This window comes from Cyanistes caeruleus, chromosome 3, assembly GCF_971803275.1.
Source record: "Cyanistes caeruleus chromosome 3, bCyaCae1.hap1.1, whole genome shotgun sequence".
In the NCBI taxonomy this organism is placed as follows: domain Eukaryota; kingdom Metazoa; phylum Chordata; class Aves; order Passeriformes; family Paridae; genus Cyanistes; species Cyanistes caeruleus.
This window is the reverse complement of record NC_141703.1, coordinates 39,347,820-39,374,282: the sequence shown is the minus strand read 5'-3', so window position 1 is coordinate 39,374,282 and position 26,463 is coordinate 39,347,820. Positions and strand designations below refer to the sequence as shown.

At 36.3% G+C, this 26,463-nt stretch overlaps 2 protein-coding genes across 5 annotated transcripts in view; one reads left to right on the top strand and one right to left on the bottom strand.

The window, feature by feature from the left end:
- Nucleotides 1-26,463, top strand: part of UBAC2 (UBA domain containing 2) — an 87,643-nt gene that overhangs the window by 36,116 nt on the left and 25,064 nt on the right. For all 3 annotated transcript variants that reach the window (XM_086880819.1, XM_023947918.2, XM_023947909.2), the window contains exons 5-6: nt 20,039-20,162; nt 22,052-22,099. In XM_086880819.1, coding sequence (XP_086736945.1) covers nt 20,039-20,162; nt 22,052-22,099 — 172 coding nt within the window. The remainder of the gene's footprint in view (nt 1-20,038; nt 20,163-22,051; nt 22,100-26,463) is intronic.
- LOC111945218 (G protein-coupled receptor 183) lies at nt 1,660-26,463 on the bottom strand. Of its 2 annotated transcripts, none has more exons than XM_023947901.2 (2): nt 26,406-26,463; nt 1,660-5,101 (listed from the first exon to the last, which is right to left on the bottom strand). In XM_023947901.2, the coding sequence occupies exon 2, from the start codon at nt 5,062-5,064 to the stop codon at nt 3,997-3,999; it is 1,068 nt and encodes a 355-aa protein (XP_023803669.1). In that variant the 5' UTR covers nt 5,065-5,101; nt 26,406-26,463; the 3' UTR covers nt 1,660-3,996. The 2 variants fall into 2 exon arrangements, with proteins under 2 accessions (XP_023803669.1, XP_023803661.1); XM_023947893.2 differs by lacking the exon at nt 26,406-26,463 and adding an exon at nt 12,847-13,035.

Genomic DNA, 26,463 nt, shown 5'->3' with positions numbered 1-26,463 from the left:
TGTGTATTGAGCCAGCACAGTGGGACACTGCTGAATACAAACCTTAGTTTATCTTTAGTTGTTCCCCTGCTCTGTACCACAAACATGGTGATAGAACAGACTATGTCACTGCTTTTCAGTTCCTCCAGAAGTGGTCATATAAGGCAAAGCTTTTCTTCTCTTTCTCTTCAGCTGCATGCTGTTTATTTTTCCTACATTGCAGGTTGTCTCATTGCTTTACTGGAGTCTCTTCATTCCTTGCTTACTGAAAAGCTTTTAAGTTTCAGAGCAGTGTTAGTCTTAAATTGAATATCTATTTAAAAGAGCTCAAAACCTTCCTCTTTTTTACACTGATGCGTTTGCTGATTTAAGAGGAGTCACTAACCGCTTTCAAGAGCTGTGTTATTTGTGGTAACATGTTTACAGCTTCAGACAGTTGCTGTCACTGTCTTTTGCTAAATGACCATGCTGCTTACATGTTCCTCATCTATACAGCTTTCAGAGCCACAGACCAACAGTCAGACAGCAATCCCCTTGTCCTCTTCTGCTGGGACTGCAAGCCACAGGAGACTGCCTTCCTTATCTCCACAGTTTTGGTTAGTCTTCAATACCTTAGTGTCCAAGGCAGCTGAGGGTACTTGCACTATTACTGCTTAGTTTTGCGTTCTCAGTAAAAAAAAAGATGAAGGTACTAGGTGTTCTTCTGCTGGAAGGGTGTATGTTTCGGGATTTTTCACATGGTGCACCTTTACTTGATCATGTGTTTGACAAAAGATGTCTATCCTGCCTTCTTTTCTGGACTTGGACAGAGACAGCCAAAATGTAGCATTTGGCCACCATCATAATTTTTTACTTCCTATATGCTCTGTCACCTTCCCTGTCAGGTAAGATTTGAGAGATGTCAGCAGTAGACATGCAGTGTTAGTACTAGAACTGGTACTCCATGTAGTTGGAGTCCTCTTAGCAGATGCTTAGCCTGACACTCCAAAGTGTAGAGTTAAAAGATATTTGTTGCTTTTTCAAGAACATGTGTTTCAAGACTTAACCTACCAAATAGAGACACAGTTTTTCTGAGAAGTTCAGTCAAATCCTCACAATGAGCAAGCCATTTGAACCTACTGCTACTTGTCAGCTGCTTTATTTGTATATGAAAAGCATGAAAGAGGCACAGGTCTATGTGACCATTTACCAGCCTTTCACACAGAAAGGAACATTGTTTAGAATGTATAAAAAGCCTTCCCCAAAGAAAAAGCTTATTTTTTCTTGCAAAGCTCACACTACTTCAAGCTGCAAGTTGGGTAAGGGCATCATGAAGGAAACCAGTTGTTTGAGAACAGCTGTAACTTTTCACTCTTGCTGTTCTCCTTTGGCCCCATGCAGCAGGTTGTTACCATTTCTCTGGTGATGGCTGCCAGCCTCATGCCTCAGCTTGTACAAGGAACAGGACAGATGCTCTCTAAATGTTTTTCTGCAGCGCAGTGTCTCAAGCCAAGTGAATCCCCCACTGCTACTTTTGGCAGATGACAGAAAAGAGTCTCCTCATTGACACAAGTGTGCTTGAGCTGTGAGTGCGTCCTGACAAGGAGTGAGAAGCAGTGACATTACTGCCACAGATACAAATTGTCATTGTTCATCTGTGTGTCAGTGCTTGTAGGACTTTTTCAGGAAACTGAGCTTATCTTAGCTTTTAAAGGCTTTTATTTTATTGGTTTTTTTCAGCATTTGAGAAACATTTAAACAATGAGAAAAAAGCAGCTTTTCTCAAACCTGTATCTAACTGGACTCATGCTAGAGCAGCATTTTGATGTAAAGTTAGCTGTTTGGGAATGCTGATGTGATTTAGAGACAAAATCCAATACTGATAATAACAGAATTGCTAATGTGAGAAAATGGGGATAGAGAAAGATGTTCAGTAGAAATTTTCATATCCACTTAGAAAAGTGTAGTTACCTGAACTATCTGGTGTTTTAATATACATTTAAGTTATATTTTACAGACAAGTATAAAAAAAGGCTTATTGTATTTAAGATTTTATAATCACAGTTAGATGAAATGCATACTAAAAACCCAAAACCCCTAGACATTAGTAGAATAAAATAAGCTTGTGTTAGTGAGATGTTAACATTACATATATTTTTTTTCTACCACTTCTAGTTATTCATGAGTGGTCTGTCTGTGATTTTATCTGGTTACCACTTGCTTAATTCAATAGGAACATATTTGTAAATAATATTTTAAAGTAGTTTATTAAAAAAGCTGACAAGAACAGAACCGGTAGATCATACAGTATTAAGTAGCACTTCTCCTGATAAAAGTTATTCTTACACTGCTTTTCTAAAGCTGCATAGTGTCTTCTAGAATTAGAAAAGAGAGAATTAGTATTTTAGAATTAGAAACTCAATTTTGGGAGTCTAAGTAGTATGAAATATAGGGGGGTTTGTGGGTTTATTTGTCATAAAAAAGTAATTGTTAATTTAATGTTTCTGTACTGCTCTTCCAATATGACTCTTCTGAGTTTGCAGGTAGGCAGAGGTCAACATGTGAGGAAGGAAGAAATTGCAAAGATGACGAATGTAATATGTTTGCTTGACTTCCAGTACAACCTCAGTGTCAGAGAGATACAGCTGAAATAAATAACATTTGTTCTGACACCTGGCGTAACTTTTTCTTATGATTATCAGGCACTCTTTAATTTTCCATCACAACCTCCTGATTGAGTTGCCAATTTGTGTTGGCCAGTGAAGGCATATTAATATAAGATTGAACACTAAAGAAAAGATAGAGGGCCAGAATAAAGTAGGGAAGGAAACTGAGACGTGACGGAAGGGCACATCAGCAGGAACCCAGTGCTTACATCCTGGATTCTCAGCTGGTATTGAGCTGATTCCAGCAGGATGTGTTTAAGTCATTTGGTCTATTTCCTGAGCCAATTTCAGCATGCCTGAAGGGATCCCAGATACGCTGTATGAAGGCATGATGAGAAAACTTGTTCTTTCCCAGCCAATTCTGCTGTTAGCATTTATTGATCGCTCAGGTAAATAGTGCTTAAAGAGAGGTAGCCATCTCATACCACCAGAATTAATCCATTAATTTACTTTTTGGTGGTCTCAACTATGAACATTTATTCAAATTTCTACAGCATTTGTCTTGTGTCCATGTCTGACTTCAGCAGAAGTTCTGAAGAACACTGTATCACTGTTCTTTTAACTGAAATGGTGCAGTTTTAATACTACAATTCAATTTGTGTTTATAAATAATCTATATACAACAGGAGTAGAGAGAGACTTTTTATAATACACACTAGAAAGGAAAGTTTTCCTTTAGGAAAAGGAGTAGAGCAATAATACACCTTGTGAAGATGAGTGATTTAACATGCAAGAGATGTTCAGTGTTGGGGAGAACCAAACAGTTTATCAGTTTTTCATGTGTTATATTTGACAATATTTTCTGTGTGAATTGTTCAATAAGGCATTTGTTCTCCAAATGTTGTAAAATGCAGTTTCACCTCCAAAGAGCTATAAACTAAGTATTTGTCATAGTCAAATGAGAAAAAAAGTTGTCCATTTTATCTCAAAATTTTATTTCCTCTGTTTATGTGACTTGACCAGCAAAACCACTGCTGTAATTGGAGCTCAGCTAGAGGTCTTGACATTTTCAGATGTTCTGGTTGTAGTTGGTTTGAATTGTAAGCTATATTTTTGCTCAATCCAAACTTCAATTTGACTTTGCTTGAGTTAGTAACATCCAGGCATGTGTATGTGCAGCATGGAATCTGATCATTCACAATGGTGCATGTTTCCTGGAAAAAATAAGAGATCCGTCAAAAGGATTCAGCAAGAAGATTATAATGCTGAGTTTTCCTCCTGTCCTGTGACAAATATTTTCAGTCCATCACTCCTTGATTCCCTGACATTCTGAGAAACAGAATTTTACTTAAGCTGCTGTAAGGCAGCACTAAGAGTTTTTGTTATGGACCCTGGATTTTTAGTCTTGGTCCACTGTGGTGCACTACAGGCTTTATTTTTCAGGTAGCTTTCCATTGGAAGATTTAGCAAGTACCGTCATTTGCGTTTCTCCTGCATCACGTGAGCTTTCTTCATGATGTGACCTGGCAGCACTTGAAATTGATACACTCACTTGTCGTCTCAGTATTTTCAGTACAGTTCTCTTGTATCCTTTGCATGCAAAGAAATAGATGAAAGGATCTAGGCAGCAGTTAAAATTCATCAGAAATACAGTATAATGGAGTGACTTCTGGAAAATTTTCTTTTCAGTGCACAGGGGTTCTTGCTGAAGTTTCTTAATCATGTGTTGTATGATTGCAACATGATAAGGTGTAAAGCAGATGACGAACACTATAATTACAAATATGATTGTATTGATGGCTTTTTTGTTTATCCCTGATTTTTCAGTCAGTGGATTTTCCTTAGCTGTTTGAAAAAGTTTGCAGCTGATTTGAGAGTAGCAAAATAGAATAATCCCCAGGGGAATAAGGTACCCTATTAAACAGGCAGCAAGAAGTATAAATGGTAGATGTTCTATTTTCTCAAAGTTTGGATATTCCATACATGTAGTCCTTTCATTTTCTTCCTGTGACATGGATTGTATAAGTAACGGGAAAGTTTGACTGAATACAAGAAACCAGACAAAGACACAAATGCCCTTTGCATATTTAATCCTTCTGATCTTGTATCGGAAGGGGTGGACGACAGCGAAGAACCTGTCAATACTCAGGCACGTCATGAAGTTTACGCCTGCGTAGGTGTTGATGTAGAACAAGAGCGCGGTGATTCGACACAGCGCTTCTCCAAACGGCCAGTGAAATCCCAGGGCGTAGTAGGCTATCCTGGTTGGCAAGGCAATGCAGAACAGCAGATCGGAGAAGACGAGATTTGTTGAATAGAGGGTAGTAGAGTTGATCTTTTTTCTGTTTTTAAAAATGACAGTGAGAGCAATGGTGTTTCCAAGCACCCCAAGAATCAAGATGGAGCCATAGAAGACAGACAGTAATATCCGTGCTGTGTCTTTGTGCTCATATAAGTCACAGGTGGAACTGTTGGTCTCAAAGGTTGTGAAAGGGTCCATTTCTGCAACCACTGTTGTTGCAGGAGGCTCAGTAGACCTAACATGAGAAAAAAAACCAACAAAAGGCAATGTTTTGTAAGAAATGTAGATAAACTACTTCTACATAACATATCTACATGGATAGCCTCTGTTGCAAAATAAGACTAAAAAAATGAAATGAAACTTCATTGCTGTGAAATACTTTTCAAGACTATTTGAAAACAAACAAATGCCTCCTTTCTGTTTGATCCCAATTTCTTCTCTAATAAAAAAAATCAGACAGTGGGCATTGTAATAAGCCAGGGATGTAATATAATTGGAAAGTGAACTCTGTAGATGCTCAGGAGGTGGGAGGCTGTTTAAAGAAACCTGAGGGGAAAAAAGGGTCTGAAGAAGCTACATGATAGAGCATCAAATGAAGTCCCTAAGGATCAGACAAGCAGACAAAATGTTTTAAATGAGTTTTAGTTAATTTTAAGGGAATTTTTGTTCTTAACAATTCACATTGTGATTCTTTAACTTGTTTAGAGAAACTTGTTTTTTCTCAGCATTTTTATATTGACATTATAAGAGAATCAATCATAGATTCATTTAGGTTGGAAAAAACCTTTAAGATCATAGATTCCAACCATAATAACTTGTTTAATTCTATTTTTAAGAATTGACTTTTGGAATCTAATTCAAATGTTGTTACAGACATAAATTCTTAAGACTACTACTTTAATCACTCTTTAGTGACCCTGCTCTAGAGAGATAGTGCAGGTGAACTATTTTACACTTTGTCAATTTAGTTCAATTTAGTAGACTTTAGAAATTGTTTCATCTGTACAGTCATAAGTAGCATTGAAGAGTTGCAAAGTGGCAGTGGTTTAGGGGACTTAAAAATATTTTAAAATGGTCCAGCAGAATCTCAGAAATGGGAAGAACCCCATCCTGTTGATACTGGTTGCAAACGTTTCCTAGGTTTGCTGTCACCTGACAATCGTATAGTGTAAGCATGAAACTCAGAAAGGATAAGGCATCTCATGTTACTCCTTGGGCAGCTGTTCTACAAAAGAGTGCCTCTTAGAGGCACCATTTATGAATTTAAATAGCAAGTAAAACAAGATTAACAAAGAATACTACCTGAAGATAAAAGCTGTTGCAACTAGAATTCTAAGTCTGACTTGAACCTTTAATTAACATGTCTATGTTATTTCTGAGGATCTGTTATTCAACACACAATATTTACAAGCAACTGTTGCGTGTTGTGCTTCCAAAAAGTCTTTCTGGGAAATACCTCTCAGTTTTAAGGGATTTAAACCACACACTTTAGAAAGCATTCATTATCCTTTTATTAACTTGTGAAATTATTAAAAGGTTAGCATGTTCTTTCATGATTTGAGGAGATAAGCAATAAGATTGCTTTTATCAGGGAGTTCATAATTAATGGTTCCCTGTAAATGGTAAACCTTTAGATAGTGGATGATGTGTATTAAAATATGTAAATTAGTTACATTACTGTTCAAGGAAGAAATTTGACTTACAGGTAGTACATTAAGTCTGTGTTTTCTGCATTCTGTAGACAGGAGGGAAGACAGATGAGTGATTTCTGACTGATAGATGTACAATGTTCTGATTCTCAGATATTTGTGAAGTAAGTACTGTCTGTCAAGAGGTGGAAATACTGCATTCAGGGCTCTACGTCAAATCTGAAGTGGGAGTTCTGTGCCTCGAATAAAGGAGCTAATCTGGTAAATAACAACTCCAGCTGCAGTGCAGATTTAAGAATGCCAGCAATTTTATAGTAGTTACCTCTGCATTGTTGTCTCTGTCTTGGTGTTAGTGTGTTTGGTGATTGATTAATGCAGTAGTTACTACCCTGAGGATAGTGCTGGTGTGATTTCCCCACATCTTTTCCCTTACAGAAGTGTTTAGGATGGCTTTTGTTTAACTGAAGTGTAACAGGCTGCTTTTTGCATAAAATGGTGTGGGTTTGTGTGGGCACCTATGTATCAGTCAGTGAGGTGTATTGTTTTGTTTCTCATATTTAAATGCTTCTAATTCTTGTTCACACTCCCAGCATCACATCTATCTTCTATTAATCTCTTTCTTGAAATTTAGGTAAAATAATTTTGTCAACATATTTAGGAAAGGATAATCTAAGATTTGTGATAAACAGTTCAATTTCAGTAACTAGCTATAGCATATTAAGTGCAAAATTTTATTTTTGCTTTAAAGTTGTAATAGTTTTGGTTCAAAAACAATGCACATTCATTCATATGTCTTTCTATAAACATTTGTAAAATGTAGACTATTATACAAAAACATTGAACTATAGTTTACGAAGAAACCTATATATTCAGTAAAATATATTAGTTTTTTACATCAAGAGTAGAATTTCATAAATTGCATGTTACCTAATTTTGTGCTATGAAGTTGGATCTTTAATGTAATAAATTAATCTAGAACTTACTGTTCAAAATAGGATGTTCATCCCCACATATAACTGGTTATATTGAGAAGGAGTGCTAGCTGAGACAGTGTTTATGTCTATCCACGGTGCTAGCATGGATATATATTGGGAGCAGTTCCTTGGCAGGACAAACTGGCCACAAAGGGATGAGGAGAAAGCTGGACAAGCACAGCTCATGGATCTTCCAGGGCACTGTGCAGTCAGCTAAGCTATGCTCCATGGCAGGCTCTTCTGCATGCTGTGGGAGTCAGCCCTAGGGGCAAAATGTATTCTTTTTGATCCTCTGTTATCCCCAAAATATTTTGACTGTTAATATAGGGAACACATTTTACAGTACTGTAGATGAGTATTAGTGTTAGTGTGCGGGCATTTTTGAGAGTCACCAATGCGTTTAGGTGCTACAGTACCTGAATATATTTATTAAAAACAAACAAACAAAACCCCAAAACAAACAAACAAAAAACCCAAAAGAAATAGAGAGAGATATTTTAACTTGTTTGTGGCCCAACCAGAGGATCAAGTTGATACCATCCACCATAATGTGCATCACCCAAACTGTGATAACTTCTTTGTACTTCTGAACTCTAATTGTTGTTGGATGAACTCCATTCACCTCAGCAGCTATTTCACATTTCCTTGGCAATCTTGGAGAGGGCTTCATTAAAAATAATTTTTTCTTCCTGAAAGGTGTCTGGATTATTAAGTAAGATCAGATTTTTTTTTTTAAAAAACCTATTCCTTGTGTCAGGTTGCTGTTTATTTCTTGGCAGCAATCCTGAATGATCTACTTATTATACATACAGCATATGACATCCTCTACAGAATGTATCTAAAAGAAGAACATTTTGAATATTTTTGTGAGTTTTACGTTAGTGGAGAATAAATGGAGACTGTTACATCCTTACTGCTGCCAACCTCAGACTAGCTGGATATGACTGTTTTTATGAGCTGTGTGCCTGAATAACTCATGAGACCATGGCCATTTACTGTCCCAAATCCAGATGCATCAATGAATTTACCCTCTAGAACCACTACTAAAACTTTTGGTCTTCTAGATTGTTGGATTAAAGACCCTTCCAGTGGTGTTACAGCTTTATTATCGATACTACTTTGAAATATGTACTTTGAAGAAAGATAATAATTTTCCTTATCAATTAAATAATTTTAGAAAACAGCACCAGAGGTTTTTGGCTTAGAGTTGCATGCCAAAATGTTATGGTATAAAGTATTGAAAATTCCTGTCTGTATATCTGAATTGTAAAGAGGGTTGTTCAGATTCTCACATTTTTTGAGTCTATAAACACTCAGTGACACAGACCACTTAGTCACTTAAAGTAATCTTCTGTTCAGATTATATTATTTTAGTGATTGTGTATAGATTCTAATAACTTCATTTAAAGCATACTTTCTAACATGCTGTTTGTCTTGGAGAACTGAAGAGAAGGCAAATTACCCATTTGTACTCTAGTCTTTGGTCAGTCAACCTCCCTGTTAAAAAATTTGTGTGTCTCTTACTTAAATGTCTCTAAAACTAATTTGCAGTTGCTGTTTTCATTGAGTCTCTTTACATTTACACAATCTCATGGTTTGGGCAGTTCAAGGTAAGCTTCTCAAATATTTCACCACAAGGTGAAGTGATCCTGTAATGTATATTCTAAGCCCAGCTGCGTCCCACACAGGACTTGGGGTTCCAGATTCCTTGTGTTATTAGTGTGCCTGGAGGCAAACTCACCACTACAACCTTGCTTTTTCTGCTCAGTGGATTATGTATGCAGGATGGAGTTGTGTAGCGTTGCACTGGGAGTTTGTGAGGTTAACTTACTGTGATCCAGGAGTATTTCTCTGATTCACTCTGTCATAAGATATCTCCATTGTAAGGGCATGGCCACTGCTCTCTGCTTTGACTTGGGAAGACCTTATGCCTGAGAGTTTAATTTTACTGTTAAATACTATGCCCAGGCTTGCAACCAGTGCAGGTTGTTCTATATTGTTCTTTCCCTTGCTGTTTTCAAGACTTAGCATTTTGTTTATGTTCTGACCAGCAAATTTCTTTAGTCAATTACCCTACAAGATTTGTTAGCTAGGCACCTGATAGTCTATTCTCTGTGCTTCTTGATGTTTCACAGCAGTAGCATCCATCTGGGGAAAAAAATTGCAGCACAATGGCCAGCTGCTTGCAAAATCTAGCATGTCTGAAATCTGTGAAGGTGCCTTTCTAAACCAATATTGTAATCTCATCAAAGAAGGAAAAATAGCTTGTCTAGGAGATTTATGTTGTGTGAAAACATTTGACTGGCATTAGTCATTTGTTTTATGTTTATACATTTGTTTTGTGTTTAATCCCCAAAGCAAAAGGTGTTTGATTAACAGGATTGTGACTCCAGTTTGGAAATACTGTGTAATCCAAAGCTCTGCTTCATAGACATGTTAATGTATCATGGCCTTTATATGTAGTATCATAATATTACATACATTTAACTGTTAAGAAGCATACACTTAAGCTCTGAGCCAGCAATTGCAGTGTTACACTTCAGATTACGTGGGTTGGGATTGTGTGCAAGCAGTGGTACAAAGCTATCTCTGTATGCTAAATGAAATTTCTTCTTGTTCTCATCTCCTGCTTTTGTTAGGAGCACCATCTGTCTTTTCAGCATAACAGGGGACATGTAGAAGGCTGTTACTGTGTATTGTAATCTAATGTGTGATTTCTCTGTGTCTCTTCATAATTTTTGTTCTTTGAGGATTAATCCCTGGCCCATTTGTCCCTGGTCCAGTTGCTAATTTAAGGATACTAATTATATTCTTGGAAAAGCTTAGCAGTTCATTAGAAAGATCTCTCCTGGCTCTCTATGCATAGTATGGTTTAATCCCTGTGAGATGGACAGTATTTCTTTAACAAATCATGTTGGAGGTTAATATTTTTTTTTTTATGCATAAAGAGTAGAATTTTTTTTAAAGGAATGGTCAGGAAAGAGACTTCTCTTCCCTGCAAGATTCACTGATCTTGCAGTCCTCTATAGTCTATGTGTTGGTCTTACGTTGTTTTAAAACAGTAGAAGATGGGAAATATGCAGTGCTGCATTTTTGTAGGTTTAATTTTTTCCTTAATCTCAAAATTATTTTTTGTATTTTTTTTATATTTTTTGTTTGTATTTCTATTTTATCTTGCAGGTGATCTTTATTGTAGAGTGTTTCCTCTGTTTGAGAAAAAGGCTTGATTCAATTAAGTTCTGTATATTAAAAAGTTTGTGTGCTAAGTTGCATAGTTGAATGTTTATTAAAATAGAAAGAACATATACCTAAGGTACATAATAAGGTGTGTGGACTGGCAGCTGGGGATTGCACGTAGTTTAGTAAAAGCTGAGGCAAGAGACAGGCATGTCCTAAAGCTTCCTCTTTATTTCTAACACTTTAACACTCATATGCTTCAAGTGTTTTATGTTTTTTTGGTTTTTTTAAAAGCTGTTGAGTTTTGTGTTCTAGAGGCTGGTGATTCAGCCTAATGACCTGAAGATTGAGTCCTCAGGTTACAACCCACAAATAAATTTGATGAGAGAATTTCCAGGCTAGTGCATTTATCCCTCTTTGGTGTAGATCCAAATTTGTTGGTATAGTAAACCCAAATTTGTAACGCACAAATTTGCATTTTTGAGATTTTTCAGAGAATCCCAAATATGTATTTCATTATTAAATTATTTTAACAGTGGCTATAAAGAATTATAATATTATTTAGCTGCTTGACAGAATATGCAAGTACACAAGACAGTGGGATCTTTATGGCCCTGCTTTTGTCTGTTACTATAGATTTTACATGAGTGTTGTATGACAGTTATATTTGGTGCTAAAAATAATAGAAAATACAATAAATGAGATGGAAGTAAAAAAAGTTGAGTTGAAGTACTGCATAACTAATTAAAGAAAAAGTGGAAGTAATTTGAAGGGTATATCCTGCCTTTTATCAGTTGGATCTCTCTTTACAAGGGTGATCTGTTCTACAGAATGTGTGAGCACTATCTAACATAAATAATCTCGGCCAAAAACACATACTAACATGAAGAGCTGTGCTGATGTTAAGATGATTAACTTCCCTTCAGTTTATACTTGCTTAAGTATACTAAATGTAAAAGAGAGAGCCTAAAACTAGAGCAAATAAGCAAAATAAGTGTTAGCCACTGAAAATTTCATTTTTTTTCTAGCAGAAGAAAATAGTAGTCATATTAGGATTTTTACTTTAGTACTAGAAAACATGCACACCTCTTTGAGTTTGGGGTTTTTTTCTGAGTTGTATGAAACCCATGCAGGTATAATACTTAATTTTAGGGTTTACAGCTTCAGATTACAGCTTCTATATTAAGTTTTTTATTCTCTATACATGCTCCTGAATCTTTTGACCAGAAAGGAATGAGATTTGAGCTATTAAAGAGTAATTGCCAAGTAAATTTTCAATCCCCTTATCTGATCAAGAGCAGCCATGAAAATGTTAGACACATCTCTTGTATTCTGTGCTCAAAGGCATGTACTCTTATTTTTCTAATATAAATGATAGTTGTTGAACAGTCTGTCTTGTTTTGCCAGTATAATAGGAAAAATGTATCCTTTTAAATTGGGAGGGTGTATAAAAATCATACCACTTGTAATATTTCTTCAGCTTTGTGACACAAAGTTCAGTAATAAAGAGAAAGATGTTTGGTCATTGCTATTCAGAAGAAGAATGCCTTCTAAAAACCATGAAAGAAATGTGCACTAGAAGTTAAAAGAGGAATTAGCTCATAAAGCTTTGAATTCTTAAGATGCTCTGTTGCAATGTTTAGACATGAGAAGAGCGAGCAGTTTTTAAGCTGATAGTAAAGGCTGTTTTAATAGACAAGGAGATAAGAACAAGTTATGCATTCACAACTGCAGTATGGATTTGTTTTAAGGCTCTCTGTTACTGTTGTTCTGTGAGGTTCAGTGACTTTAGAGCTTCAGTGCTTCCCTCTACAGTAGTTATTTCTGCTTTAGTATAATTTAAATTAGTGTTGCTAAAAAATTGTCTAAGTTAAGGCAGTATGAAATGTTTCCCTGTGATTGTCAGAAGGCTGTATTATAAGAAAGGGCTTGGAATAACTTGTTGATGCTGTAGATAAACAGATCCTTTAAGTGGAAACTAACTAGCAGCATATTAATATAGGATTATAAAATATCAGAGAATTTCTTCCATGAGCTTTTCCCATACAAAGATCTTATATCCTTACTGCCACATGAAAATATCCAGTATAATGCAAAAAAGGAAATATTTCTGGAATTGCTTGCTGTTACTGAGTGGCAAAGGAAAAAAGTATAAAAAGTTAGTTCTTTTCTGTACTTACATCTCTGTAGCTTCTTGGATCCTCTGAGCAGTTCAGGGCATTACCAGAAAGGCTTAAGTGCAAAGGTTTACTCTTGCACATTGTTCTCAAGAGTGATTACGTGAGTCTTTTGTGGGAGGGGTAGGGTTTTTTCAAGTGCTTAAAAAAAACCAACCCTGTTTGTGTGCCGGTCTTGATTTGCTGCCTACTGTTTTATGGGATGTGAAAGCATCTATTTTTGATCCTTTTACAATTACTCTGCTCAAAGAGAGTAATTAGAAACAACGCTTCCACCTCCCCCCTGAAGTTACGAATTACTGACTTTCGCAGGAGGGACTTTTACCCTGAGGTTTACTTGACTAATTGTTGACCAACTAAAATCCCTCTCATATGTGAAAAACTTTGTTTATATGCCATTTGCATTCAAAAATACCCTAATTTACAGCAGAAAGCCATGTGATTAGTACATGCTTTAAAACTTCTTACTGATGAAGGAGGAAACCTCAAAACTGAGATATACCCAGATGTGGTGTTAAAGCAGACGACTCAAACGCCTGTGGACATTCCCAGCACGGTTTTAGTATTGTAATGATGGGGATTTACAGAAATGCCTTTCAAAAATATATGAGTGAGTTAAAGAACTCTGGGGCTTTAGTAGAGTAGTAGTAGTAGAGTTTAGTAAGAATATCTGCCTTTGTAAGCTGTTTATTACATTTTAAGCAGTGATAATAACAACAACAATAATAATAATTATTAGTGATACTAATAAAAATAATAATAACTATTATGAAAAATAATGAAAAATTGTAAATGTATCTTATGAAAGATAAAAAGCTTCTAAAACACAAATCTGATTCCCCTAAAATAATATTGACAAGAATGAGTGGCTAAGGAGTAGGAAAGGAATGGGATATCAAATTGTGAGTTAACTCATTTGTACCTGAAATAACCTTGTTTCTGGGTGAAGAACTTTTAATGTAGGAGTTAAATTGTGTGTTTGTTAAGAGGGCTTTGGAGATCAGAGATAGATGGAAAATCCTTTTGTTTACTAGAGGCTGTGGTTGAGAGTTACCTGGGATTTTCCCCAAAAACTGATACTGATCATTCATGACTGTGAAGGACTATTTCATGACCTCATTTAGTGGCCTGATTTTAAACAACCAACAAAGCACAATAAGGCTATTTTTGGCAGATCCAACCCATGCAGAGTGGAGGATGCCTCTTATGTTAGGGCTGTGTTCACAGCACAGCAGTTGGCTGACATTGTAGTGGTGAAGGTGTGTCGAGATAGGATATCTTGCACATCTGTCTCATCAGAAGGCCTGAAGTAAATACAGATCTAATGGCAAAGTTACTTTGTATTATAGGAAATATTTTTCCTATAGCAGAACAGACAGCTTTATGAGCTACTTCTGTACCTACTTGGAGCACTTGGTTGACACTGTATACTGATTTTTCTGGTGTTGAACTTCCAATGTACACACATGGCTTGATTCCCCTTAGGTGCCTAAGAGCTGAAGGGTTCTATCAAGGGCTTTTAGCTCATCAGTCTTATAATGGAGCACTCGTCTTCTAATATCGCATTCAGAAAGTGTTTAGGAGAATTTACCAGTCTTATTCTGGATTTTTTCCTTACTTGTTTTTGAATAATTTTTTTAATTATTCAAATTTTAATTATTATTCAGCTTCATCAGAGTAAAATTGCTTTATATGAAGTGATGAGAATTCAGGACTGTTTAAAGGGAAATTGCATAGGGAACTTGCTTCATATGTACACAAAGTAATACCACAGTGTGGTTCCCTGTCCAGCACCTAAAGTATGCTGTAGAAATGGGAAATTTTGAGATATGCAGACATGTCTTTGCTCAAGGGCTGACATTAGTACCCCAGTTTCTTATTAAAGGAAATGCTTGTTTCAGAATTGTGTTACCATTATAAAACAAAGCCAATATGTGTTCCCTGCTTTGATCTGATAAAATATTGCCTTCCTTTGATTAAGATACATTACTAGATTGTACCCTTTGAGTCACACTGGCATATTAGCTACCAATCCAGCCTAGCATGGCATGATGCTAATTGCTTGAGCTAAAAAGTATAGGTCGCATTCTTTCACTGACTGTTTATCCTTCTAGTTGTTTGTTTTCTGTTCTGATGCAGCTGCTGTTGGTCCAATATCTGTTTGACTGTTCCAAGATTTGAACATGTAAATGACAAAATTGTTGCATATCAGAAGGTGTTGTGTTTACCATATATGTGCAGACATACATTTGTGTTTACCATATATGTGCAGACACTTACTGCTTTGCTTTTGGCAGGCAAGGCGAGTAACATGGAACCCAGCAGGTTACAAAATATATTGTTGGATAGTCTTAGCACTAAAAACTAAAGCTTGCTTTAGGACAGGTGTCTGACTTCTGCCTTCACGAGGCGATTGTAAATTGTTTCTTAAATGTTTGGTCTCAAATTTTAATGAAATCCAAGTTACAGGGATTTTGTACAGATATCCAACTACAGGAGGAACCTTTATTTTCAGCTCCAGATGCATTTTTTAATTTTTCTCTGCATTCTTACTGCTTTCCTGTGAAGTATTGGCATCAGCTAGTGGGTATTGGGTAACAAAGCCTAATGATTTTGCTGCTGTTGAGAGCCCTCAGGCAATGGGGTGTCCTGCTCATATGTAGTGAAAGGGTTGGGTGCACTAGGTTGGTCCTTTGAGTCCAGGGCTCCAGCAGGTGGAGGAATGCTACCATCAAGGGTGGTCGCATTCCACAGAGTTTAATTTTAAGGAATGTTATTGTGAATATTTAGCACACTCAGAATAAAGGCTGTCACCTTACATGTAATATGGCAGTGTTTGGACTGACTGTAGGTACACAGGTCACTGAAATGACTTGCTAACTTGAATTACAAGTGTACTGTTTGCGTGCCTGTATTATCTGCAGCTGTTTTTTAGAAGTGATATTTTTAGCCACCCAAAATATACGTGGTTGTGAATTTGTCAGTTTAATGGCTTTTTGAAGAACTTGAATGAAGAAAAACACAGCACCACAGTTAGTAAGGGTAGTGAGTCATTCTGAATAAAATAGGTTGTTTCTGCAAACTTAATACCACAGAACTTCTATTGACAACAGCACGTATTTTTGCAGAAGCTACATTTATTTAGCTTTCTAACCCTTTGTTCATGCACTTTAGAACAATTTTTCCTGTTTTGTGCATATATTTGCTAGCGCTAATGTTTTATTTTAATCTGCATTTAATAGTCACCATTTTAGACTTTAAATAGTGCATTTCTCTTATAAGATACTCTTACCTGCCCCTGATTTTTTTCTTCTCTGACAGTAATGTTTACATCTCTGATCTATTTTTTTCACAGATTTTTTTTTTTGTACAAAATTAATCTCATAAATTCATATGATGTAGAATGTTCTCATCTGGTCACTGTGTTTGTTTCACTGCAAATGTTGAAATTTAACATGCTCTTCAAAATGAGGATATAATTATTGTAGAGACAGCTACTACAATACATCTTTGGGATGGACATGGTATTCATGTGGAATGTTCAAACTCTAGAATCCAGTTTTCAGGTTTTAGAGTTTTCTGGTTTGTTTGAAAACTTCATTTTCTAACCCACATGACACTAAAATTAACTTCCTAAATATGAAGTGGGCAAAAACTCTGTTCAGAGTCAGAATATGCTTGTGTCTATAGCCCTTTGCACACAGACATCACAGATTTCTAGTAGGAGTTAATCATGGCGCATGAAAGGATGTTCCTAATATTCTTATAGTATAATAAACGAAGGGCTGGGGCAAAGGTCTCTGCAAAAGGAGAGAAAGCACATGAAAGGAGACAGAAAGAGATGAGAGGGAAAGCAAAAACAAGAGGATAAGAAAGAAGTGAAAGAAAAGACTGAAGTAGTCCCTCAATATGAATATGTTTTTCACTTGTAGATATTGAATCTGATATATGCTACCAAACAACTAATTAACATAACTAAAAGAGTTAAGAGCCAGTCTTTTTGTTTACTGTATGTGTATGGGTGTTTGTACCTGTGCAGTGAAATACAGGAACAGAAATTCCTCCAGTGCTCATGAGCTTCAGGAATAAGGCTTTGATTATTCATGGAACAATAGGGTAGCTTAGGGTTGACAGGATCTCTTGCAGTCATCTTGTTCAACCCTGGGTTCAAAACATTTCCAACAAGAAGGGGTTATTTTGGGTTGGGTGTCCAGGCTGTATCTCTGAGAATGGAGATTGTAGCTCTGGGCAGCCTGATAAAATACTGTTCCATTAGATTAATACCTTCCTTGAAGAACGCAGCCCAAGAGTGGACACAATGATTTAGGTTCAAGCTCAGAAGTGCTGAGCAATTACTTCTCTTGTCCTGATGATAGCACATTGATAATGCTGCCCTGTATGTGATTGACCTTTCCTGCGAGGATAAAGGGACACTCAAAGGCTGACTAACACTCCAAGGATTCTCCAGCTCCTTATCTGTAAATCTGTTTTCTAGCTAGTCTGTGCCACTGCACAAGGTTGTTCCAAGCCAGATGGAAGACTCCACAGTTAGTTCTGTTGAACTCCCTAACATTCCTAATGTCAGCCCATTTCTCAAGTCCATAAGGAAGAGCCGAATGTGGACCTGCTCTCCAAAGTATTAACTGCTCCCTCCAATTTGATTTCACTCACTAGCTTGTTTGGGATGCACTCTGTCCCATCATCCAGGGTATTTTATAAAGACAATAAATAGTGTTCATCCCAGTATGGATCAATCCCCGGGGGAAGCTGCTAGTAAGTGGTTGCCATTGAAGTTGACGCTGCAGATCAGAATCCTTTGAGTCTAGCAGTGCAGCCAGATTCCCTCCAATCTGCATATACAGTGCATATCTTCCCTGTTTTCCTTTCAGAGCTGAAGAGGAAACCAAGTCTAAGGCCATCCTAAAGTCAGAGTGTACAACATTTTCCATCTTCCCCTTCCATATCCACAGTACCAGAATCCCTCTTGGTAAATCCGTATGGGATATTAGCAGCTGCCTTGTCCATCCTGTAGCGGGCAATGGCTTCTAGAAGCTTTGCTCTGTAACTTTCCCAAGGATAGAGGTGAGGCTTGTAGCTCCCTGGATCCTCTTCTTGCCCTCCTTGAAGATGGGTGTAACATCTGCAATACCCAGTCATCAGGAACCTGCCCTAATCACCAGGATGGTTCAGTTCATAACATTGGCCACCTCCCACACAGAACCCTGGGGTACAGCCTATCTGGTCCTCTTGCCTCCTGTATGATCAGCTGGGCTCAAGAGCCTCCAAAATGTCTTTCTTTATAGCTCCAGGTCCCACAAGAGGTGCAGGACTTACAAGGCCTGGGGGCAAAACTAACCAGTGAAAATTTACCCAGAAAAAGATACTGAGTGCCCTGGCTTTTTTCTTGTCTTTTGTCACTTGGGTTCCTTTTTTCACCACTGTGTCCACATTTTCCTTAACCATGCTCTTGTTGTACTTTACTGTGTAAGCCATATTCTAGTACTATTACGTGGATAACTTCTCTGACAGACCAGCTGTAGATAAGCATCATTCCCAATAGATATTGTAAAAAAAGATATAAGTAAATTATTGAAAATATTGAAGGCAACAGAAAATATTAAGGGACATTTTCAAAGAACAGCATTATATAAAGAAAGTTGACAGTGAAAGTTTAAAATAATTGGAATGAATTTTCACATTATGGAGTTGCCTGTACAAATGATTTTCACACAGCATTTTGAAGGGTACCAGTTTTGACATTTAGAAAAAGATACCTGAATGGGTATTTGGGTAATACCTATTTATATTTAGATGTGAGCTCTGTCTAAAAAACAAACACTGATGCCTTTAGGAGCATATCTCTGTGGTGCCTATGAAGTTAGTGTTTTAGGAGAAAACACTAAGTTTCCTCCAGGTTGTTGGGTACTGAGCAGTTTCAGACACTGGACTTTGAATTAAGCTGATCACTACTCTGGACTGGGATGGTGCTGTCTGTGGTTTCTGTTGACATAAATGGTGAATACTAACATTTAGGGAACTTTTTAGCATTCTCTAATCTGTTTATGAAATGCACTTGCAGTCTTGGGAAATTCCTTTTTGTACTTTCCCATCTCATGATTGAGTGCATTCTTGCATGTGAAGTCTCTGTGTCTGAGTCACTGTTTATCACAGGATCAATAAAACCTGAAAAGCATGCCACAGTTGTAGTATTCTCTCAGTCAATTTTGTCAAAGTAGAAAGAAATAATTTAAAATTACTTCTCTCAGAAGAGAAAATATATTTTTTCTTCGTTTTTTTTTCTGTCTTCACTTATAAAACCTGATTTATTCAGTGAATATTGTCTACAATGGAGTAACTTCAGATGAATATTAAGTTCTGTATGTTGCTTTCTTATAGCATTTTGACTCTTACAACTTAAATAATTTCAGTTTATTTCAAGATTGTGTTGTGTGTGTTTATACAGGTGTATTTTGTTTGTGTAAAAAGGAGTATATGCAAAATTGAGTGTCTGAATGAAAAGCACTAGTTCATGTTCACAAGATCAGTCTAGGCATCTGGTCATTGTAAAAAGTGCTTTAAGTCTTAGTCTTAGATTCTATGAAACTCCTTCCAGTGATGCTTTAAAAACTTAAAAAACATCTTGTGTTATGATTAAGATGAGGACCTTAAAGGAAGTTTTATTTGTAGGGCCATGTAAGTCATTGGCAAAGGGAAGTTAAATCAAACTGTCAGTATTCCAGTCTTAGGTACTGTACTCCTTTGGCAATCCTCTAACACATTAAGTCTGGGTAAATACCAGGAGCTTAACTTCATAAGTGAAGTGATTTCCTTAACCTTTTGGGAAAGGTAAAATCCTTATAATTTTTCCTTTGAATCATATTTTGTTCTACTGCAGGAGATTACTGCTGTTCTTGTTGTGTGTTGTGCTTTATGGAAGGAATCTACTATTTGATAAAATATGTTGCCCTCTCTTCTGCCTCCAGTCATAAACATTTGGAAATAAAATACTTTTTGTCTGTTGTTCTTATCTGCTAATGAATCTATTACCTAGAATACCACAGGTTATCTCATGTTGGTTGCCAAGGAACACCTTTATTTGCAAGGTGGTGTAATATTAAAATTAACTCCTTTTGATTGTTTGACACTAGTGTTGCTAGTATAATTCTTATAACCATATGTATCTTTCTTTTTGCAGCTTGGGTCCTACGTTTGCGCTGTTTGTTCCATTTTATTCCTCCATTCCAAGAGTGCAGGTGACACAAGTATTGGGTCACTTTTCTATCACAAACAAATCTCTGGTCTACATACTGGGTTTACAGGTATGGTATGTACTTGCTTGTTCATCTTTTAATAAACTAATAATATAGTAGTTAGTGTTTCTGTTTGTCTGAATTTTGATGCTTAATTTTGATGAATAAATGTATGCATGATTCAGCATAAATTTAGCTAGTAACTTTCCCCTCAGCTAAAACATGAAGAAACGTGTGTTTCTAGTGTGCTGTAGTGGTGAGCAAGTGATCGGTTCTTACCTTGTCCTACATGGTAAAATATAATAGACAGTTTTTGGTTTTTTTCTTTGGGTTATTAAAATGAATTGGACAAAAAGATATTAAAATGGAACCTGATCCTAAAGCAATTCTATCTTTCACCTATCTAGTTTGCTAATATTCTTGAATTTGCTTATTTTTCCCTTGTCATTTAGAGTTCAAACAAAGCTGTAGAATACAGTATTTTCTATGGTAACACTATTAGTAAATAATCAAGGTTTTGGCTGAATTTCACTTTTATAGAGCTTATTTGTATATCATGCATTACCATGTGATCAGTAATTTAGAGTAGTGTAACATAGAGCACAGCAACATCATGTAGTATTCTGTGAAATATGGCTGGAAAAATATGATTGCTAGGTATAGAAAGCCAGTAATTATTCAAAAAACAACTAAAAAAACCCCAAAAACCCATCAGCCTAGAAATGAATGGACACTTGTGTCACAACCTGAATGATGAAATAGGAGATATGCAAATTTATGAGAAAGTAGGCTCACTTCTATATATTCTAGGGATTCAATAGTAGCTCTGGCACTAGCAATGGGGAAACCAATATAGTTACATGAAATGTGGTAGAGAGTATTTTAGAATAAGCAGTCAGTTTCAGAATATTGACTTGTGCTCAGTACATTTTATTCATCCTCTTTCCTTCTCTGCCTTTGGTTTCCTTCACTTTCTGCTCCAGCACCTTATTTTGTTTATCTTTCAGAAATCTTGTTTCCTCTCTTGTGAACCCATCAATTCCACTATTATTACAGTCTTTGGGAAAACCATGATACTGTGTGGACTGTTTTCCATTATGGCTTTCACCTTTTGCATTCATACACACAGAGCAGCTCCAGTGTGGATTGGTGCTGTCACTGACCCCCGTATCTCTGTGGGATCTCTCCCTGCTGTGCACAGAACAGTTGCTGCCGTCACACAGAGGCTGAGGGAAGACTCATTTGCCTTCTCCTCGTTTGTAAACTCTGTCCTTATCTCCAGTCACTCTTTCCATAGTAGGAACTCTAGAGGGAAGGTGTACTCATAATTCAATCAGCATCATATAGAGACATTTTAGTAACCATTTTCAGTCCATTTTTCCAGTTGGTAATAACCTCCTTCAGGTGATTAGTCACATACTTTGCTAGAAACAATGGGCTGCCACGTTGGCTTATCAGGATTTTTTAAACAATTTGCTCTGGCTGATTTCTGTGATTTCATGTCAGCAAATATGTCACTGCATAAGAACTTTATTTCTTTAATTTTGATGCTGGTGCTTAGTCTGTCTGACTGTGTGTCTGAGAGCTTCACTTGGAGTCCCTGCCTGCTTGGAACTCTTCTGTTGCTGCTGAGTCATTTCCTTTGCTTCAGTCTGTCTTTCAGACCTGTTTTTCTGTGCAGCCTATAACTGACATCCTGTTATACTTAGTAAGCTATATGAAAATAAAATGTATTGTTCTGTAGAAGGAGAACAATTGTTGGATCCCTGTGTTTTTTCCACTTGCTGCTTCTGGAATACTTTTTTTTTTTAATGTTAAACTGAATTTTAACAGAGGTAAAAGTCTGACGTCTCCCATTGTCATGACAAGTGCATAAACTATATTGTATTGCAACTTATGGGTTCATATAGCAACAACTTTGTAAAAAAAAAAATTAAATCCTTATTCTTGTCTTCTAGCTCTTAACCTCTGGTTCCTACATCTGGATTTTAGCCTTAAGTGGATTGGTAAGTCTTACTATTATAAAAATCATGTGTTGATTAAAACACTGTTATGTATGTGATCAGCACAGTATATTTGGACTCAAAAAGAACAGAAATTACTAAGTAACATTTTGTGTTGGTAAGGAGAAAATTTTCCTCTTCAAAATATGTAAAGCAATGACTAGCTGGTGATAAACTGACAAGATGACAAAATTGGTGGTTAATATTTCCAGGGTGCCACTGCTCCCTGCATAAAATTGATTTTGTTGCCATGGATATAGCTGTACACACTCACAACAAGAAATTAGATTACTAAGGAAATGGTAGAAATATGTACCCTGGGTTGGGGTTTGTTTTTTCAGTTTTTAGCAAGCCTCAAACTTTGATTCCAAAACTCAGGCTTTGATAACTTTGCTGTAAGTAAGGGTTTTTCATGCTTGGCTATTCTCCTAGGAGATCTGTAGTACAGCTGTTTCTCACAATCACAACAGCAATAAGGGAACAAAATCACGTTAGTTACATCAGTCAGATAAAGGAGGTGTGATCTGTCGTCTTCCTTTCTGACTCTGTTCTTGGTACTAAGGCACTTAGTGCTGAAACAGATTGTGCTAAATCTTTCAGATTGTTATGTACTGATAAGCTTCTTTTAAAACTTTACAAACTTAGAAATTAGGAGCTCAGACTGATTTCTTGGCCCAAAAGGCTGTAAATTTTTCAACAGTGTGAGTGCCACGACTTCCAGGGGAGCTCATTATTAAGTTGATGGAATCTCGAGAACTCAAATTATGCCCTTGCTGTGTAGAACCTAGTAATTCCAATTTCGGTTGAGCTCAGAGGGAAATGCTGCTGCAACTCAGTAGTTTGGTCTCTTACCATTTGCATTGACTGTTGCAAAATATTCTTTGAGTTTCTAGGATAACTAATAACAGGAGTAATGGAGCAGCAAATAGTGACGTCTGTTCATGATTTGATCTTGCTATAAATATCGATGAAAGCAGTGCAACTAACAAACCAGAATCTATCTCCCCTGGAAATCAGCCCAAGCCTCTGTGCCCACTGAAGGATCTGTGACTTCCTCCAAATGCACTACCCTTCCTGTTACTCCACTGGCTCTTTTAATAGCCCTTCCTTTCGAACAGGTGTTCATTAGAGAGGGAAGGAAAGGAAAGAAATGGAAAGGCATTTTAACTCCCTCTTTCCTGATGACAGAAGCTCTATGTATACTTGATTATACAGATATATAAAGGGTAGCTCAATTTTTTTTTCATAATACATTTTGCAGTTCTTTTAATTCCCTCTTAATATAAAGTTTTATTCTTCTGTATAATGAAACTTGCTCAACTGTCTTAGTAATAGTTTTTATAAATTAGCTTTTTTAAAATTTCAGGTTAACAGTATGTTTCACTTGGGTGTAAATCCATAGGATTAAATTGAGTTACCTTTGTGTCAAAGGATGGCTAAAAAATAATTTCAAGTTTTCATATTGCTTCAGTCAGCGTAAATTAAGTCATCATCAATTATGATGTGTTTTCAGTTTCTATTTTTCTTTGCAGCTAGCAGAGATCTGCACTCCACCACTTTGGAGTGGTGCTACAATTTGAAAAGAAATTCATGTTAGGATTTTCAGCCATTTTTTTTTGCATAGCATATCTGCCACACTTCTGTGATTAAGAAGTCTCTTTTTCTCCTCAGTTAGAAATTATAATTTGGTATCCTTTTGATAAAGGAATAAAATTTCACAGTAAATTAAATAATCTGAAGCAGGATATGCAACACTATAAAACTGCCTTTTCACACTTCAAGTGTAGTTGGTTGTGAACATATGTCTATGTACAATGACAGAATTAATAGAATGCCAAATTAATGTTAAATAATTCTAACAGCCTATGTTATGTAATTCTTACTGCTCTTGACATTTTCCTAGCTTATTAACTTAGTCTTTGTGGACTCAAATTTTCAAAATTGTACAAAAAGAATGAATAAATGCAGGAACACCAAGTCAGATAGATGTGATATTTAGTCATTAGTTCATTGCCTGTTAGACATTTCACTGTGTTTTTAACACTGAAGATCACTTAGGCACCCATATGAGTATATTATGATGCTGTTCTATAATTCAGCTTTTGTTGCACATCTGCTTATATTAATACTAAATTGGATGGTAGAATATTGAAATGGATGGTGCTGGCACAATTTCTGAGTTGTTGTCAGTTTGTACTTTGTCTTTGCTCTGTTCCTGGTTCAGATTTAGTTAAATTCTCACAGCCTATATTTGAACATGACTAAATAGGATCTGAATTTTCAGTTACATCCTTGCAAGTATCATTAGACTTTCTTGTGAATTCTAGGCAGGGGAAACAGGTACTGGGAACTTTAGTTCTTGTTTTCGGTGGCTTTGAGTGATGCTGTCATTTCAGAAATGTGTGTATGAGTCTATGTGTGCAGGTAGGCATTGATGTAATGTGCCTGGTGGTAGGGAATTTTTGACAATTTGTAGTTTTGATGGTGAATTTTTCTCAGGTGCAGAAATTACAGCTCATGTTTTGTTACTGGAATACAAAGTGCTTCCATGCAGTGTGTATCACTCAGTTTAGTGAAGGCCTGAAACAGTTTCTTCACTGTTTTTTTCTTTAATTTCTAAATTTTCTTTTTTTCTAAAATAGTCAAAATGCCTTAGGAAGTGGTATTCATGTTTCATTTGATGTTTACATCTTCTCTCCCTTATTTTTTTTGCCACCCCTTTAAAATCTCTTGGATTCCCAGTTAATAATTTTCCTCGTTATACTCTTGAAGGATTGAAATTTGAGAGGTGTGTCAAGACTCAGTCATAGCTAGAGGCCACCTGCTTAAAGAAGTAAGCCCATTTGGTGACCAGCAGAAGACATGTCCCACAAAGACATGCAGTTCCCTCCACTTTCTAGGATAATGTTTCCATCAGACAGATCACATGCCATGGGGTTTTCTGAGTAGCTTAGGGCTATATTTCATAGGGAGAAGCTATCTTTCAGGCCCTTTCTGTGATTTTAGTGTCGTAACCCTGCTTCTTACCTTGTGTTGTTTTTTTGTTTGCAAGATGACCTGCACAGCATAAAGTTCAAAATTTGGAACCCACCAAGTCTCCTGTGAGCTGCCTTGAATTTGTGTAGAGTTCAGTTCAAACTTTAGGAAACTGAAACTGAGAAGTTTCTAAAACCTTGCTTGGCTTGGAGATTTCACTAAGCCAAATGCAAGTTTTCTACATTGTTACTGTGCTACACTGAAATTTACTTTTCTCAGAATGTATGAAAAGTTGATATAAAAAGATTTTATATCTAGACATTGGAAAATGTAGAGAATCTATCATTTAGAGCTTGTACTTTAACAACTTAAGGTTAAGACAGAAAGGTCAGACAGTGTTGAGTGCATGTTTAATTTCAGTTCTGTTTTTTTTGAGTACATTAGTTATTACTCATAATTTTGAAGTGGCTAACAGTGTTACGTAGACTACAGGTATCTGTTGTTAAATGCTCCCAAGTGTACTTGGATTGTACTTTTGAGTTCTGTTTGTTAAGAACTGTATACATTCTTTCTGTTAGTTACTCATTCAGCTCAGGTGTTATTGTATAGTGAATTCATGTCCTTTGGAATTGACATTTATAGGATAAAATGTGATTCATCTGGGGAGCAAAATAATTAAACCAGACTTTAATTGTTTAAATTCTTGTCTTAAAAATAGCATTATGTAGTTAATATCTGATCAGACCTAGGAATCATCGATTTTCTTGTTGTTTTTCTTCCTCTTTCACATTTTTCTTAAGTGGTTTTGAGCAATTCATGCTGAATTCTTTGTTGTTTTAAAAAATGTTTTGAAGGGAGTGCAGAAGCATTTGTATTACTCCGCAGTATAGTGTTTACATTGAAAATATCATCCCTCCTACATAATTAAAATTTTTATTAAACATATGCTTTCTCAAAGGGAATCTTTGGTCAGAGTCGTTAATGTAAATTCATGTCCTGATGTGCACTGTCCTTCATCTTCCAGTTAGTCTGGATATCTTTCAGTCATCCGTGTTTGGTCTCATGTAGGGCTTTAGTCATAGTGTGAGATTTTTTTAACTCTTTGTAACTGTGATTGTTAAGTGAATCAGGTGAATGTTAGTTAAATGTTGGATCTAGTTAATTTTTGAATATTTGACATTGATGTTACACTATAAATATCAATAGTATTGCTAATATCGGTAAAACTACTCACTTATTAAACATTCTGCCTATGCTTAAGTACTTACCTAAGTAAAACTCTGTGTTTTGTGTGTAACTGATGTGATTCCCCTTTCCTGATAGAACTACCTACCAAAGAGCAAGTACTCAGTTCACAGGATCACTGAAGGTAACATCTGGTCCAGCCTCCC